At 51.8% G+C, this 16,709-nt stretch overlaps 1 protein-coding gene across 5 annotated transcripts in view; it reads left to right on the top strand.

The window, feature by feature from the left end:
* ZBTB16 (zinc finger and BTB domain containing 16) overlaps window positions 1-16,709 on the top strand; it is a 170,985-nt gene that overhangs the window by 93,758 nt on the left and 60,518 nt on the right. For 4 of the 5 annotated variants that reach the window (XM_031030237.2, XM_031030238.2, XM_006735359.3 and 1 more), the window contains exon 4: window positions 14,033-14,119. In XM_031030237.2, coding sequence (XP_030886097.1) covers window positions 14,033-14,119 — 87 coding nt within the window. Of the gene's footprint in view, window positions 1-14,032; window positions 15,368-16,709 lie in introns of those variants that run through there. The other variant, XM_081799437.1, reaches the window with a different exon arrangement.

Below are 16,709 nucleotides of genomic sequence, written 5' to 3'. Positions count from 1 at the left end.
GCACCTACACGGCGCAGCTGTAAAAGTCAGACGCTGCAGAGCTGGCTGCGTGGAGGCCGGAATGTGGTATTTGGTTAAATTGTAAAATTAGCTAGGGAAGTTAATGAGGCATCCCGCCTCTGCCTTCGAAGAGCAAGAAGTTTATAAAGGGGCTCTGAGCACCCTGCCTACAGAGGGGAGGAAGGGAGGAAGGAGGGGCTGGCTGGGAAGGCAGAAGAGCCTCTGCCAGGTCAGCTTGCAGCTGGAATGGACCCGAGAGGTCATCCAGCCCCTCAGAGCTTCTGCTTTGGGACAGACTCCATCAGCCACTTTGAGTCCGTGGAGCTCCTTACCCCGTGTCTACAGATATCCTGAGATTGCATGCAACCGGCTAGTGATTAGCCATTCTGGCATCAGATTCCTTTTTTTTTTTTTTGTCGTGTGCAAGGCTGCAGAGATAAGGACTAAGCCCTTTGTCTCTGAAGGTGCCCACAGCAGAGTGGAGAAGAGCAGGGACAGTAACCGTGGCAGCTAACGTTGGACTGAGGGCTGGCAGGTGCCAGGCACTTCATGATCTCGCTCCATCCCCACAAACCCGCACTGAGGCTGATGCTGTTAGGATTCCATTGGATGAGGAGGAAACTGACTTTAGTTGCCCAAGATCGCCCCGCAAATAAGAGGCAGAGTTGGGCTGTAAACCCAGGCTGGCCTGCCCCTGACACCACTGGTCTTCACCTCTGAGACCAGGGCATTTTCGTTCTTTTTCCAGGCTGCTCTTGTCCCCCCAGCCCCTAGTTCACAAGGCACAGATTGCACGTTCGTGAATGTCACCCCAAAGCTTTGGAAGTCACGGTCTCAAAGGTGCTTGCGAAGGAGCTGCCAACAGTCTATTTTCTGCACACACCAAATTCTCAGGTCCTCTAATTACACCAAACAAACCTTCCTGTTTTCAAGCAGCAATTCGATGTCATTTTAGTTGTCAGATTTGCTTCAATAACACTTAACATACTCCCCCACCCCAGCTTTTTGCACGAGGTCAGCCAAAAGAGGCGAGTTTTGTTGTTTTGGGTGGGGGGTGGTTCATGCTAGGAAGGGGCCTTAGAGTGTGACAGGCCATATTTCTGTTTTGAAAAGTGTGGAGTCTCAAGGCTTCTGAATTTTGAGCCTGAAAATGTCAGTGCTGGAGCTGTAATGTAACACCTCAATTATGGTGCAGGGGGTAAGAAGGAAAGACTCTGAAACCTGCAAGGTTCTTTAGATCCACAGCCTGGGCCTCAATTAAGGTCTCAGAAACACCAAAGGCAAGCCAATGAGTGTCATTTTTAACCAGTTTGAACATTTTACTACTTCCTAACATCAGAAGCACCCGGGCTGGAGAGCCTGCTTCTTGTCCTCAATAAAGTGATTAAGCTGAATGGGTGTTGGGGGGTATTATTAGGCTGAGACGGGCTAAAAATAGAAATGCTCTGTTTTCTGAAAGCCACAGCAGGCCTGTAGAGACTGGCAGCCGCGACGTGCCACCGAGGGGCCCGCGGAAGGGGGAGGGAGGGTGGCAGTCCCCTGCGCTCAGTCTGAGATGGGGTGGTGGGTGTTGTGACGGGCGATCCAGGTGACAGGCCTCTTTCCCAGCTGTCATCAGGAAGAGAGGAACAGTGGAAGCTGTGGACTGGTTGCTTCTGCCTTGGCGTTTGCCAGGGTGTGTGTGCGTGCGTGTGTGTGTTAATGAATTTACAGCAACTGACAACTCTGTGGTCTAGGATGGACACCACAGCCTAAGATTTACATATTTAGTCCCAAACGAATTGGATTTGTGTGCTGTTTTTGGGAGAAGGGGTCCAATTTGGGCAGTGAATAAAGGGCAGGTTATAAGGGGCACATGCAGGCGGGGTGGCAAAGGGAGGAGACCTTGCAGCCAAGAGTGAGCATCTGTTCTGTAAAGACTCGATTAGCGAGGCTGCCCAGAAAGGGGGAATAAAGAGACTTTTTGGTTAAGTGAAGGTCAACCAAGAAAACCTTGTCTATTTCAGCCTCTGAAAGAATGAGTTTGCTGTGGTCCGTCAATGTGAAAGTCCATTTTTCTACTTTGAAGACAATTGATTTTTTTTTTAAAGATTTTAATTATTTTGAGAGAGAGCATGTGCAAGCGGGGGGAGGGGCAGAGGGAGAGGGTGAGAGAGAGAGTCTTCAGCAGACTCCCCACTGAGTGTGGAGCCCGACGCAGGGCTCGATCTCCCAACCCTGAGATCAAGACCTGAGCTGAAATCAAGAGTGGACGCTTAATTGACTAAGCCACCCAGAAGCCCCAACAGTTGGCTGTTTTTAATGATAGAATATCTTGCTTGCTTAGAAATCAAAAGGAGAATGATGAGGGGAGTCAGTCATGGAGGGATTTTTTTTTTTTTTTTTTTTAGATTTTATTCATTTGAGAGAGAGAGAGGGAGCACAAGCAGGGGGAGAGGCAGAGGGAGAAAGAAAGGGAGAAGCAGACCCTCTGCTGAGCAGGGAGCCCGATTCAGGGCTCAATCCCAGGCTCCTGCGGTCGTGACCTGGGCCAAAGGCAGACGCTTCACAGACTGAGCCACCCAGGCGCCCCCATGGAGGGATATTCCTAATTGGGGTTTTATTGTAAGTCAGCCCTGAGGATCGGCTGTACCTTTTCTTCTGTAAAGCCCTGCATGTTCTCATGTCCTTGGCCTCGTTCCTCTCCTACCATCATTAGGTGGTAGGGAGGGGCTGTTTTACAGATGGAGAAATGGTGGCCAAGTAAATCAGGATTCTGGAATATACCGACATGCTCAACAGAGCCAGATCTAGACCCTGGTACTCCTGGCTCCCAGTCCAGGCTCTGATGGATACAGCTGCCACCCCTTGGCACCAGGAAGTGGGAGTTGCTCTTAATAGAGCAAGTGCTCAGAGACGAGCATTTTCCTGGAGGAGGACAGCCTCAGAGCTTGTGGGAAAGACCCGCCAGCTCCAGAGTGTGGAGGATGACCGAGGACTTGAGCACACCGCCTTTAGGACCTGTTTCTACCTCCTTTACTAGGAATGTTTTATTCTTTAACCTTTGATAGCATCAAAGGCCTCTATTAGGTGGGCTTTCCGTGCTGCCACCCCGATTTTGTTTCTGTTTCTTTGATGCGTACTAGCTATGAGACCTTGGCCAGGTGAACCAAGTTTTTCAGACTTCCATTTTCACATCTTCAGGATGGGGATAATGTTAGGATTGATGAGAGAATTGAATGGTACGTGGCATGTTAAGCCGTTAGTACGGTGCTTATTTCATAGTATTCAATAGGTGTTTGCTATTTGTATTCTTGTGTTTACTCCCAGTGCTACAGTAGAGTGCCACTGCTCCACATTGAGGACGGTCCTCGCAGGACCCCTGGGACCCTGGGACGGGAAGGGTTAGGGTTCCGTTGCCCAGAGCCAGTTCTGTTGCTAGGTGCCTTCATGTGCACTGCCTCTTCGAAACCGCCCAGCACCCCGTGGCCCCGCTGCTGAGTGAGTGGTGCCCCCTGGACTTGTGCGCTTGCAGGGTGGGAGGGAGGTATCAGGGGCTCCTTGGCAGGTGAGGACACCGCGGCTCCCAGAGGTGAGAGGCAGGAGCAGAATGCGGTCAGGGCTGGGGAAGGCTGCCGTGCCCTGCCTTCCCTCTGAAAATAACTCAAGTGAGAATTTAATTGGCGGGAGTGTCAGGGAATGTTGGGGGGCTCGGGTGGTGGCCGACCTCAGCTTGGAAATTCTGTGGGCAGGCAGGGCTTTGATCTTGGCCACTGCCCTTGGAGTGGCCCGGTTTTGCTTCTCTCCATTGTCCAGACAGTGCTCATGAATCTTACACCTTGGGGAGGCGTGTGGGGAGGGGCCCCCAGGCCAGATTTCGGGGGGAAGGCCTGTGAAGGTGCTTCAGCAGAAAGGAGCAGGGCATTTGAGGCTGAGAAGAGGAGGCCAGAGGCTCGGGTAACAGACAGAGCTCTGAAGCTACTAGATGCCCGTAGAAATCCTTCTTTCCACTCTGAGCCTCTCACCTGAGAATGAGAATGCCTGAGTTGGGTCCAGGGGAGAAGACAATCGTTGGTATCCAGAGGTTGAGGGCATATCCCGTAAAATCATGGCAGAAATCCCCAATGACCTTTTTACCTAGTCTCTTACACATGCCACGACCTCAGCGTTATCTTTCTTAAACAAAAAGCAGCAAGCACCTGAGAGCCTCGGTGTTCCCTGGAACCCCGGGGTCAGCCTTTCCCCTTGGCCTCATTGGCTCGGCCCCGCTCTGTCTGGCTAATGATTCTCCCAGCGTCTGGACTGTCTGTTCCACGTTGCCTGCCTGACAGAGCAAGGTATTTCCTTGAGAAGGAATCCCCTGGCTGAAGCAGAGAAGCCGGCCCCAGCTCGGGTTAGTCAGCGCGGCCCCATTGCCGAGGCCGTAAGCCCAGGAGCTCCCCTTCATAACCGCGGAGAAGGTTTTTGCTGTGTGCCTCTGGCTGGTTCTCACACAGCGCGCATCCATCTTTCCTTCACCGTGAGACATGCCCCAGTTTAAAACTTGTTATTTACAGATGGAGAGATGAAGTGGCTCACCCAAGGCTGCATGGAGCAGGCGGGGCAGCTGGGCCTCTGAGTCCATTTCCCTCTGAGGTGCTTCAGGAGAGCTCTCCTCGAGCCTGCTCTCCACCTGCCTCCCCCCTCGGTGCCCCTCTGTCCTCCCAAACAGCTGAGTACCTTGTGCGCAGGAGCCCTGGGGAATGCCAGGTCTCTTCTCTCTAGGGCGCTCGTGGCAGGTGGGCCGTCCCCCAGGAACTGTGGGGCTGGAACCTTAGGGGCTGGAATTCCAGAAGGCTCAGGCCAGACGCTGCCCTCCTGAAGCTCAGCAACTTGATGAAGTGAAGCTACTCCATAATCATAATAACGATTCAGGCACCTGCTGTCTGCCAGATGTTTCATATAGGGTTAATATGGGAGGGTTAATAACCCCATCGCAAGGAGGGAACGGAGGCTACAAAGTTGGCCCCAGGACCATATCGCCAGTGAGGAGAACTCCAATGCCAGGTCTGGCCACCAGCTGCTGGGGGACTTCACCTCGGGGACATATCTGAGTTGGCCCAGCGTGTCTGGAAGGAAGTCTGGTCTGTCAGAGCGGGGACTGACATTGTCATAACAAGAGAGGGGTTTGTGTCATTGTATTGATTACCCCCATACCTGGATTAGCCAGTCATGGAAGTTGCCTGGGGAAGAAATGGGTTAAAGACAGCGCTAAGGTGAGCCCCCAAATCACTACTCTTACTAAGACTTCGGGAAGATTTGCACGCTGTTGTTTTTGCTATGACAGATTAATTATCCTACTTGTATTTTATTTAAAATAATTCACCTTAAATAGGTTTGCACTCATTTTAGAAGGAGGTTGATAGTGCTGTCAAAACTTGGCCGTGAGTGTTGAGAGCTGACTGGAGAGGTGCCATTTCTTTGACCCTCTCCCAGGGAAGAGTGATCGGGGCCCTGTGTTTACTTGTATATTGTTGTTTTTTGTTTTTTTGTTTGTTTTTTAGGGGGGAAGGGGCAGAGGGAGAGGAAGAGAGAGAATCTTAAGTAGGCTCCATGCCCAGCGTGGAGCCCAACATGGGGCTCAATCTTACAACCCTGCGATCATGACCTGAGCTGAGATCAAGAGTCAGACGCTTAACAAACAGAGCCACCCAGGTGCCCTGTACGTTGTTGGTTTGTAGAGGGGTTTCTTGGAGGTGCACAATCCTTTAGTGCCCTCTGCCTCTTTTTATCTTCCACTCCCCAAGAACATCTGCGGAAGACTTGTCCAGAGTAAGCATCTTTTCTCCCTTCTTTCCTTCTTTGTGTTTTGGCCGTGGTGGTAAGAATACTGCAAATGTTTCGGTAGGTTTGTTGCATGTCTTTGATGTCTTCCCCGGCCCCAGACCTTCACAGTGGGGGAGAGCAGTGGTAACAGTGATGAATGTTAACGACAAACTGCAGTTATCGAGCAGCTCCTGCGTGCCAGGCACGGTGTTGTAGACTTTACATACACTATTTAAATGAATCCTCACTCAATCCTGGGAGGTAGCTGTGCAGTGCCCAGTTATAATAACAGGTGCAGAAATAGGCCCGGACAGGAGAATTAGCTTGCCCAGGGTGGGAGCTAGAGATGATAGGACCGGGACTTGAACCTGGTCTGTTTGACCCCAGAGCAAGGGTTCTTAACTTCTCTAGGCACAGCTGTATACTGAGTATATGTGTTTGTACTGGTGGCCAGGGGCTGTGTTTCGAAGCCTGTTGGGTTCCTGCTGGTGCTCAAATTGGTGACCACGGGAGCTCCCAAGGCTCTCTGAGAATTGAGTTGCAGGCATAAGGGACAAGGAGGGCCTGTTTTCTGTGTAGGACTTGAGATCAGGACCACAGGATCCCAGTGACAGCCAAGGGCACTGGGGCACCGTGGGACCTCCCGACAGCATGAGGTTTATTGGGTAGGGTTAGAAGTGCTCTCTCAGACTCGAGATGCCTCAGCATTTCCTTCTGACCCATTCCACGGCCTCGTCTTCTATGGAGCAGACATTGAGCCATGTGTGAGAGGTCCAGCCACTCCGCAGGTCATTGATGGGGAACTGACGTCTAGAGGTCTGAAAACCTGCCGCTCACAGTCCCCGTTAGTCCCCGTCTCCGTTGGCATAGCTTGGAGACGGTCCTTGTGGCTTCCTCAGTCCTACCTTGGATTGGGGCCTGCACCGTTATTCATTTACCCCCCCACCCCCCTCCCCTGTCCTGTCGTGGGTGCCCCCACTTCCTTGTCGGCTAGAAAGAACTCTCCTCCAACCGTATCCTGAGCCAGTCTCCTGTCCTTCCCACATCTGCCCACTGCTTCCCCTCTTCCCCGAATGAGTGTCCCTTACAGAGATTCTGGTTCTGGATCAGTTGTTGTGGTGTTGATCCAGGAGAAAGAGCGAGCTAGAGAGAGAGAGAGCAAGTGAGCTGGCCTTCCAGATCCTCTCGGGGAGCACACATCTCCTTGAGTGAAAGAACACGCAGTGCTAGCCTTTGGAATTGGCAGCCAGCATACTGTTCTCTGTCTGATAAGAGGTACTGTAAATAAAACTGTACACCATGGCCCGTTGTAAAATGCCCTGTGTCTGTACTCATTGTTCTGAGAGCTTATGCTTTTTTTGGGTCTGCTGTTTTGGTACACTCTGTACTTCCTTATGTAAGCAGGCATGCGTATCTCATCAGAACATTCAAGATGTTTATTTTAAACTCTCAAGGAATTAAAAGAAAAAGCATACACTATTCCACATTAGATGCTGGCAAATGTGAAGTGTTTTTTTCAGTGCCCCCCCCACCTTCTTATTAGCATGGGGGGTGGGAGAGGGAGGGATTTTGCCTTTTTTTTTTTTTTCTTCTTTCATTGGCTTCTGCCTTATTTACTTCAGAGAGACACCAGCCCACTTCTGATTGTGTTCAGCATCTTCTACTCCCTGTCCTGGATGCTGGGGACCCCCCACCCTGTTTCTGGTGGGGAGGGCAAGTAGGGGGGAAGGCTTCGCACTTTGCTGAGGGGAGACACCAAAGGGAGTGGCGGAGGGTGGGGGGGACAGCTGCAGGGAGCCTGAGGAACTTCTGCTGGATTTCAGCTCTGTTGTTGGAAGGCTGGGGGGTTAGAGAAAGCTTTATGGTTTTGAAAGGGCTTTCCTGGCCCCGTGTCTCCTTTGATTCCTGCTAGTCGGGGTGATCCTTAGCACAGAGCGAAAGGGGACCCTGCACATGGAGGCCTTAGACCATCTCCAGCCTCCTTGAGGGTTGTGGTGGCTGCCTCCTTTCTTTCCACCCCAGCTTAACCTGCGTTGAGCCCTCCTCCTTCCTAGAGCCCCTGTCTGACCTTCTGGAGGCATCCAGAAATGAGAGAGAAATAGGAGAGAGTAGGAGTCAGGGAGATTCAGAGGGGTCAGGCGTCCTGCTCCCGCAGGGTAGCTCATGAAGCACCCTTGAGCCTCATCTGCAGGATCCCCGGGGGCTGGCAAGGCGAGGGCGTCTATCTGTCTGTCTGTCTCTTTACCATTGAACCTCAGATAAACTCTGTGCCCGGGCTGGCCACGGGGGTCGCTCAGCAGATTTGGCAAGCCTGTCCAGGGTCCACTCTGGCTGCTGGAGCCCTCTTGGATGGGCCGCTCCTGAGTGCACTGAGGGAGGGGTTGCTTTTTTCTTGCAGGGGTGCGAGCCCTGGGCAGCTGGGTGGGGAACAGAGGGAGATGGTGCTCCGGGGGAAGCGACAGCCCCATTTCCACTTTCCTTTCTCTGCCCCAAGCTGCCTGAGTGCCAACTGACACCACGTCCTTGAGTTTTCAGAAGGGCCAGTAGAGAACCCTGAGCCTGTAGAATAAGGACTCTGCCACCCCCTAGGGGACAGCCTGGCAGTGCCCTGAATGGCCACTGCCCTCTTCCCAGGCCAGTTTTGGGCCTGGAAGCTGCCGGAGGGCTTCTTTGTTTACTGAGTGAGTTGTGAGCACAGCCGCGGGGCAGGCAGGGAGCAGGCCACTGGGAAAGGGTGGGGACAGGCCGGAGGCCAGCCCTGCCTGCTCGCACAGAGCTTACAGTCTGCCGGGGAAGACAGAGAGGAGCCAGGCAGCGCAGGATGCTGGCCTGCGGCTTCTGGGGCTCATCCGGGGAGGGTTTCGGAGCTGGGTTGGTGAATAGTTGCCGATACTGACATGTTGGTCCTTTGACAGATTTTCCTGCTCCCCTCAACAGACAGTCGCTCACCTTTAAATGAGAGGCGTGAGGGGTGTGTGTGTGTGTGTGTGTGAGAGAGAGAGAGAGAGAGAATAGTGAAATATGTCTTTATAAATGTGAGACTCACTTTACACAAGATTAATGACCTCCAAATAACTGTACATTGAACTTCAGTAAAATCAATCATACTTTGCACAGAGAAGTTCTTTAAAGGAATCCTGACCCCAGGCCTGACTGGTGGTGTTGATAGCTACTCCTTGCGGGGTGTGGGTGTCGGCCCACCCCCGACCCCAGATAGAGGGCCGGCCCTTCACCCACCTTGTCAGCTCCTCCGAGGGACTGACTTTGTTCCCATTCTACAGAGGAGGTGACAGACCCACTGACATCAGGCAGCTTGCTGGGGGCAGGGTCTCAGCTCATGACTAGTCCGGCTGGGATTCCAACTCTGACGCGTCGGACCCGAATCCTGAGCTCTGAAGCATGCTCTCCTGCCTCCTGAGGTATAAATGATGTCAGTGAGCTCCTGTATCTGCAGAGTGCTTGGTGACTGACAAGGAGATTATGTTCATTAAGATCCATCTTCCCCTTCCATCTTCAGTATAGCAGAGCCCATTTCCCAGCTCGGGAAGGAGGGTCCTTGTGGGGTCCGCAGCCGTGAGTGGCCGGGCAGGCCCGGGACCCGGTTCTCCCCACTCTAGATGGTGCTGTTTGCTCAGATCTGTAATCGCGAGGGAGGATGGCAAGGGTCCAGCCTGCTCCATCTTCCGGCTGTTCTCCCTCTTGGCTGTTAATTTCTGTCCCTGCCGTCCATCCCCTCCTCGACCCCATCTCTCCCTCTGTCCTCACTGGCCCCATTCCGGCCTGCTGGCCTCCACCTCCTTTGTCTGGAATGGGTTTCCTTCGATGAGGGTGGGGTGGAGTGTTGCTTCTTCCTTCAGCTTCCCCACTCAGATGCGAGCTCATCAGAGAGCTCTTCCGTGCCGACCCCATATAAAATAGCAGCCCCTGGCCCTCTCTGTCCCTCTTCACTTAATTTACTTCTCTTTTCATCACTTGTCCCCACCTGGTTTATATTTACTGGGTTTTTAAAGATGTGCCTTCCCTTCTAGAACACAAGCTCTCTGAGGGCAGGGATTTTGTCCCTCTTGTTCATTTACTGTAATCTACCTTTGGACATACTCTTAATGGACATCCAAAAAACATCCCTGTGTATAGGTAGGATACGGCAAGGCATGGCCATCCCTGACCTGTGCCATGCCCTGGTGTTCTCCCCACTCCCAAGATGAGCCCCAGGAAATTTTGGGGGGCGGGTAAATGCTGATCTTTCCCCATGCATCTGTCGTGCTCACTGGCATGACCTCTTTCCTCCCTCCGTCGCTGCCTCGCACTGATGTTTTATAAATGTATTAGTGCCTGAATGATGTCACTGTAATGCATTTTGGGAATAGCCATGTGGTTTATACACACTTGAATTGCTTTGAATGCAAACCTGACATCACAGTGAAGGCAGCAGCGAACAACATATGCACAGTAAACAGGCAGAGACTGTCTTATTGATTAACAGATGAGGCCTCTATTATTGATCAAAGCTTGGCGAGGAAATTTATCACTTTTAATTTCAGGGCTGCCAAATATTTCTGCCTCTGAGCCAGCCATTACAGAGACAATTTAAAGGCACATGCCTCCTTGGGAAGAGGGGTTTCTGCCTCTCTTTGCTGGGCTCCCGGACCCAGGAAGTGTCTATCTTTGCTGTTGGGCTGTCCCTGGGGAGTTGGGGGGCGGGGGTCTCGGTGGGGGTGGGGGGAGTCCCAGAGCTTCCCGAGTGGGGCCTGAGATGGGAGCCAACGTCTGCGGTCTCGGCGTGTGATAGGAGTTCTGACCCATCTGGGTGGACCAGGCTCTGCACAGAGGCCAGGGGGCGTTCACAGCCTCAGCTCAGTGTCGTGACTTCAGCAGGGCAGGTGGGGAGAGGGGAGGACGCTGAGGGCAACCAGATGTGGTCAGGCTCGGGCCAAGTCGGCAACCTTGACAAGATCGCATGTGCTGATCTGTTTTTATCTTCATCTGAACTTGTCCGATGGCACACATCCGGCCCTTCGCTTCCTACCTGCCCTCCTTCCTTTCTCTCTGCTTCTCGGTCCTTAAAGCTGATGCTGCTCTCGCCGTGTGGATGGCTGTTTTCTAAGAACCCTCTGCACCACATCCCTTTGAGGTGGCAGTGAAAGCCTCCTCACCTGGTTGCAGGGCTCCTGCCTGAGGCTCAGCCCACGGGGCTCTCCGGTCCCCGCTGCCCTCCTCGGGCCTCCCCATCTGCTCTCTCCTTTAGGGAGCCGTTAGAACTGTGAGAAGCAAAGAAAGAAAGGCGGCGAAAGTCAGATCCCTTCCAGATCCGCAGGAAGTCATTGCTGGCTAGTGAGTCGGGACTGGGGGAGAATTTCTCGGGGCAGGAAGGCTGTGGCTTCATCCACCCGCCTGGTCCGCGCTGCTCTTTGACGTACTTGTTGCGTTTCCAGTGTACGTGGATGGAAAGGGGTCCTGGCCGCCACCTGAGGGAACACACATTCGGACTGTCTTGCTGTCAAGTTCCTTCAAAAGCTCCTTCTGGAAGCCGTAGAAGGCACGAATGGTCCTTGGTCCAAGGACACCCTGCAGCTTGAAGGGACACCCGGAGGTGATCGTGACCTCCCCGTCTCCAGGCAGAATTCAACTCCAGCCACCTAATACAACTGGCAATATTTATATTTGAAGCTCTTAAGGAAAAGTGACTCCATATCTTTCCTAGGGCACTTTTTCATTCATTTATTCAGCCAGTCAACTAATGTTTTTATTGAGCCACCTGGTAGAGGGTATATTTTGCTCATCAGTTGGAATATAGACAAGGTCACTGTTCTCCTAGGACCTGACATTCTGTACACACTCTGGGATCCTTTTACCCGTCACTGGCAAGAACTGTTTATTGCCGTTTAATTTAAGCCCATGCAGGTACAAATTGTATTCTGAGTTCTGTTCCTTATAGTATGTGCTGTTATTCTAAGGAAGAAGTTTTTAAAACTTCTTAAAAAGAGTAGTGGAACCATTTCTCCAGCTAGAATTTTACACAGAACTTTGATGTATAAAAGGGACGTATTGGAATTTTATTTTCTTGTGTTGGGGGGAGGGAAGCCCATACCTCACCTTCTTATCCGTGAAGCATCTTTGCAGGTGGAGGCCTAGGGAAGACCAAATACACAGAGATTAAGAACAAAGGCTCTGAAGTCAGGCTGGCCGGGTTTGAATCCCCTTCTGTTACCCCGTGCGACGCTGGGCCAGCTACTGAACCTCTCTGAGGTTGGGGTTTCTCGTCTGCTAAAGGGGGGTAATAGCAGTATGTACTTTTCACGGTTGGTAGGATCAAAGGCAACAATACATCTTAAACACTTCGCATCGTGCCTGGTATCTGGTAGAGCCTCAGGAAAGCGGAGATTTGGAAAGCAGCACTAGGTTTCTACTATAAATATGTAAGAAGTTCTGCCGTGGGGCGCCCGGGTGCTCAGGGTCCTGGGATCGAGCCCCGCCTCGGGCCCCCTGCTCAGCAGGGAGCCTACTTCTTCCTCTCCCTCTGCCCTGTCCCCCCTCGCTTGTGCTCTCTTCTGCTCTGTCAAATAAATGAAAAAAATCTTTAAGAAAAGTTCTACCTCTTCTGAGACTCTCATACAAATGTAAAACACAGCGTTGTGAAAGGAACGACGTGGAGAGCGTCCTGGAAAGGGCAGAACAGAGCCGGCGTGCTTGATGCGCGCATCCTCCGGTCCTGCGGATGGAATGGGATGGAGAACTGGGACCAGGCTGTGCTCACGTGCAGAGACTCAGGGAGGGTCCAGCGGTTCCACCCAGGGCTGGTGAAGACAGCTCCCCGTGGAATTGGGTGGCTAGCTGGTCAGGCCGCACAGCCACATAGAGGAATTTAGAATCAGTGCAGATGGTGAGCCGTATAAGTTCTTGAGCAAGAAGTAGGAAGGAAGCAAGTGGCCTTCAAGGCACCTGCATGTATTGGGTGAGTCAGGCCAGCTGGTGGGTGTGGCGGCCGTCCTGAGTCTGCCAGTGTTCTGGGCACCACCCAACAAGGGCCTGGATGGCGCAGTGAGAATCGACATGCAGTGTAAGGGATGCATCTGGAAGACATTTCGAATGAAAACGGCCAAGGCTCGAGACAGGTGCCCCCTGAATGAAGTCACCGCATCAGAGCCTTGAAGAGTGTTAGCAAATGGTAAAAAGTCCTGTTTTTCTTGATGCTGTGGCCTTGTCGCTTTGAGCCTTGTAAATAACGGTTCGGAAAAGTTCATCGATTTGCTATCGCACTGAATTGATTTTGGTGATTCCACAAATATGTACAGTAGTAGGTTCCCTCGGGTGTCGGGCCGATGCAGCTGTGCATGTGATGACATGCTCCTGCCCTCGGAGAGCTTCTAGTGTGGCAGGAGACAGGGATGGGTCCACAGGCATTTAGGAGAGTACACAGTGAGCCTTTGATCTGGAACGTACGGGGTGCTGTGGGAGCACAGGGAAGGGCTGCATCCTCCAGATGCGGGGACAGAAGTATGGCAGCTGGTGCGTAGGTGGTGCTCTCCAGTGGGGCTGGAGTGTCAGACGTGGGAGGAGCAGAAGGATGCGCAGAGGCCTCTCAGCGGGCAAGAGCCTGACCCCTTCAGGGAACCCGACCGGCTGAGTGGGACTGGAGACCAGGCAGCAAGAGTGAGGGGCGAGAGACAAAACTGGAAAGATAGGCACGTCCAGAAGTGCTTTGTGAGTCTTGGTGAGGAGTTTGGATTTTATCCTGAAGACACAGGAGAGTCACTCAGGGATTTTAAGTGGTCAGGTGCAGGGGGTTGTTGGGGCAGATAGTCTAGTTTTGGACGTACTGAGTTAGGGGCTGTCCAAGTAGAGGTATGCCAGCAATTCCTACTTTCCCATAAGGTACAACTTAAGCAACAGGGCACGTTTCCTCTTGTTGAATCTTTACTCCTCTCTGTGGAGCCAGCCCCCAGAACCCTGCTGCCTCTTGGGGCATCTCATCGAGACCCCATCTCTGCTTGTGTTGGTTATTCTGATTCTGTTCCCTCTTCTCTCTGGGAGACCCCTGAATGGTGGCATCTGGAGCTCAGTTGGGTGGGTGGTCACAACCTGGAGGAGGGGCTGGGCTGGCTGCTGGGGCCAGCGGCTGTCCCTGACTCGGCATCTTCACCGGTATCCAGCCCCTCCCCCAGCATCCACCTATGCGATTTCGGCCCAGGACCCATTCCCTACAAACGGAATATCACTCTCACGTTGACTGCCTCCCCTTTCTTTTCAGCGGGTGCCAAAGCCTTTGTCTGTGACCAGTGTGGAGCCCAATTCTCGAAGGAGGATGCCCTGGAGACACACAGGCAGACCCATACTGGTGAGTTGACTGATGCCCATTCTCCAGGTCCTCCAGCGTGCCAGCTCACGCATGAGGTAGCTTGGCGGCAGCCTCTTTCAACAAACATGACATCTGGTCGTGTCCTGGGGATCTTGTGCCATGTTCAGCTACACTTGTGTGTGGGGCTGGCTGGCAGGAACGTCCACGTGTGACCTTGCCCCATAGCAAAGGCTGCCCTGGATGAGGTCTCACAGGCCCCCAGAGTCCCATCTTCACAGAGCCCTCTAGCATGCTCTTGTTGAGGTCTTAGAAGGCCTGCGATGTTATCTAGCATCCCCTTGCCTTGGTGAACGGTCAGGAAACCTCTCGTACTCTATCTGAATACCTCTGAAACCCTCAGTGGCCACAGCGGGCTGGTCTTCCTGCTGTGAGTCAAGTCATGATATAAAAGAAAGCAGTGTCTACAAAAGGATGCATGTGAACCATTCAGCTGACAATGAGGTCACCGTATTTGGTGTTAGAGGCCTGGTTGCTCGGCCTCAGTCCCATCACACCATTAGTCATCTTTAGTGTAGCCCAGGGCCGTACCCCATGTCACCGGGGGAACCTTTCAGTAACTTTGTAAGGTCGGAGGCACCTCCCATGTCATAGACAAGGGCCCTCCAAGGAGGGTCAAGTGACTTGCCCAAGTTAACAGGGGGGCCCGGAGTGTTGCAGCTTGGATGGCCTGGGTCTCACCCTGGCTCTGCCCTGCCTGCCCGCGAGACCAGGAATTCATCCTTGATACTCTCTTACTTGGGGTCACTTCCTCCGTTAGCAAAGCGGAGCCATAATCGTACCTACCTCCGTAGCGTCGCCTTGTCACGGGGATGTATTAAGATACTTTATTTGAAGCGCTCTGCAGAGTGTTTGGCCCATAGTGAGCATTTCGTACATAGGAGTAGATGTATTTAAAATATTTATGGACTTCCCACAATGTGCCTGGCATGCTTGTTGCATTTAGGGTATGGTAACATACGAGACAGATGGCATTCCGGCCCCTCATGGAACTGAGATTCTAATGGGGAGACATTATAGGCAAGTAAGTGTGTAATATAAGGTCAGGTAATACTACGTGCTAGTGGGGAAATGAAGCAGGATAAGAGGAAGAGAGTGATAAGGAGAAAAGTGATATATTTTTTTTTCTTAAAGATTTTATTTATTTATTTGAGAGAGAGAGAATGAGAGACAGAGAGCATGAGAGGGAGGAGGGTCAGAGGGAGAAGCAGACTCCCTGCCGAGCAGGGAGCCCAATGCGGGACTCGATCCAGGGACTCCAGGATCATGACTTGAGCTGAAGGCAGTCGCTAACCAACTGAGCCACCCAGGCGCCCGGAGAAAAGTGATATTTTAGATTAAATAGCCGGGCCTCTCTGAGAAGGTGACATGAGGGAGTGAGCCTCTCAGAGGGAACAAGCATTTACAGAAGCCCGGAGGCTAGGCTAAACTTGACTGGCTCAGGGAATAGCATGAGGAGCCTTGTGGCAGGGCAGGGAGAGAGGGCAGGGAGTGAGTGCAGGGAGTGGTGGCAGATGAGGTAAAAAATCAGGTGAGTCTCTCAACCCTAGTAAGGAATTTGGATTTTATTCTCCGTGTGCTGAAAGTCCATTGGAGGGGGATAAAATATTTGCAGATCGTATCCCTGATAAGAGACTTAACAGTTAGAAAAGATAAAGTACTCTTACAACTCAATAATAAAAATACAAATAACCGGGCGCCTGGGTGGCTCAGTTGGTTAAGCGACTGCCTTCGGCTCAGGTCACGATCCCGGGGTCCTGGGATCGAGTCCCACGTCGGGCTCCCGGCTCAGCGGGGAGCCTGCTTCTCCCTCTGACCCTCTCCTCTCTCACGCTGTTTCTCTCTCGCTCGCTCTCTAATAAATAAATAAATAAAATCTTTAAAAAAAAAAAATACAAATAACCAAAATAAAAAATGGGTAAAAGATCTGCATAGACATTTCTCCAAAAATAGACAAGTAGTCAATGAGCGCATGAAAAGATGCTCGACACCACTGGGCCATCATAAGGGAAATACAAATCAAAATGACAAGTTGTTTTTAATACCCATCAGGATGTGGCTATAATACAAAACACGGGCAAGAAGAAGTGTTGGCGAGGACGTGGAGAAATCGGAACCCTACACAGGGGTGGTGGGAATGCAAAATGGCGCAACCACTTTGGACAGCAGTCTGGCAGTTCCGCAAAGGGTTAAACATAGAGTTACCATATGCATAACAACCCTACTCCTACGTGTCTACCGAGAGAAATGAAAACATACGTTCTCACAAAAACTTGCACATGAATTTTTATAGCAGCATTATTCATAATAGCCAGAGGTAGAGATGACCCAATGTCCGCCCACTGATGGATGGATAAACAAAATGTCATTTATGCGCAGGATGGAATATTATTCGGCTATAGAAAGGGGTGGAGGAGTGATATACTGTACAATGTAGATGAATCTTAAAAACATCATGCTCAGTGAAAGGAGCCAATCACAAAAGGTCACATGTTGTATGATTCCATTTATAGGAAACATCAAGAATGGGCAAATCTATAGATGGAAAGTAAATTAGTAGGTCCCAGAGGCT

The sequence above is a fragment of the Leptonychotes weddellii genome, chromosome 11, assembly GCF_054177405.1.
Source record: "Leptonychotes weddellii isolate Sample4059 chromosome 11, ASM5417740v2, whole genome shotgun sequence".
Classification (NCBI taxonomy): Eukaryota; Metazoa; Chordata; class Mammalia; order Carnivora; family Phocidae; genus Leptonychotes; species Leptonychotes weddellii.
The sequence above is the reverse complement of the archived record's forward strand: the minus strand, read 5'-3'. Positions and strand labels throughout refer to the sequence as shown.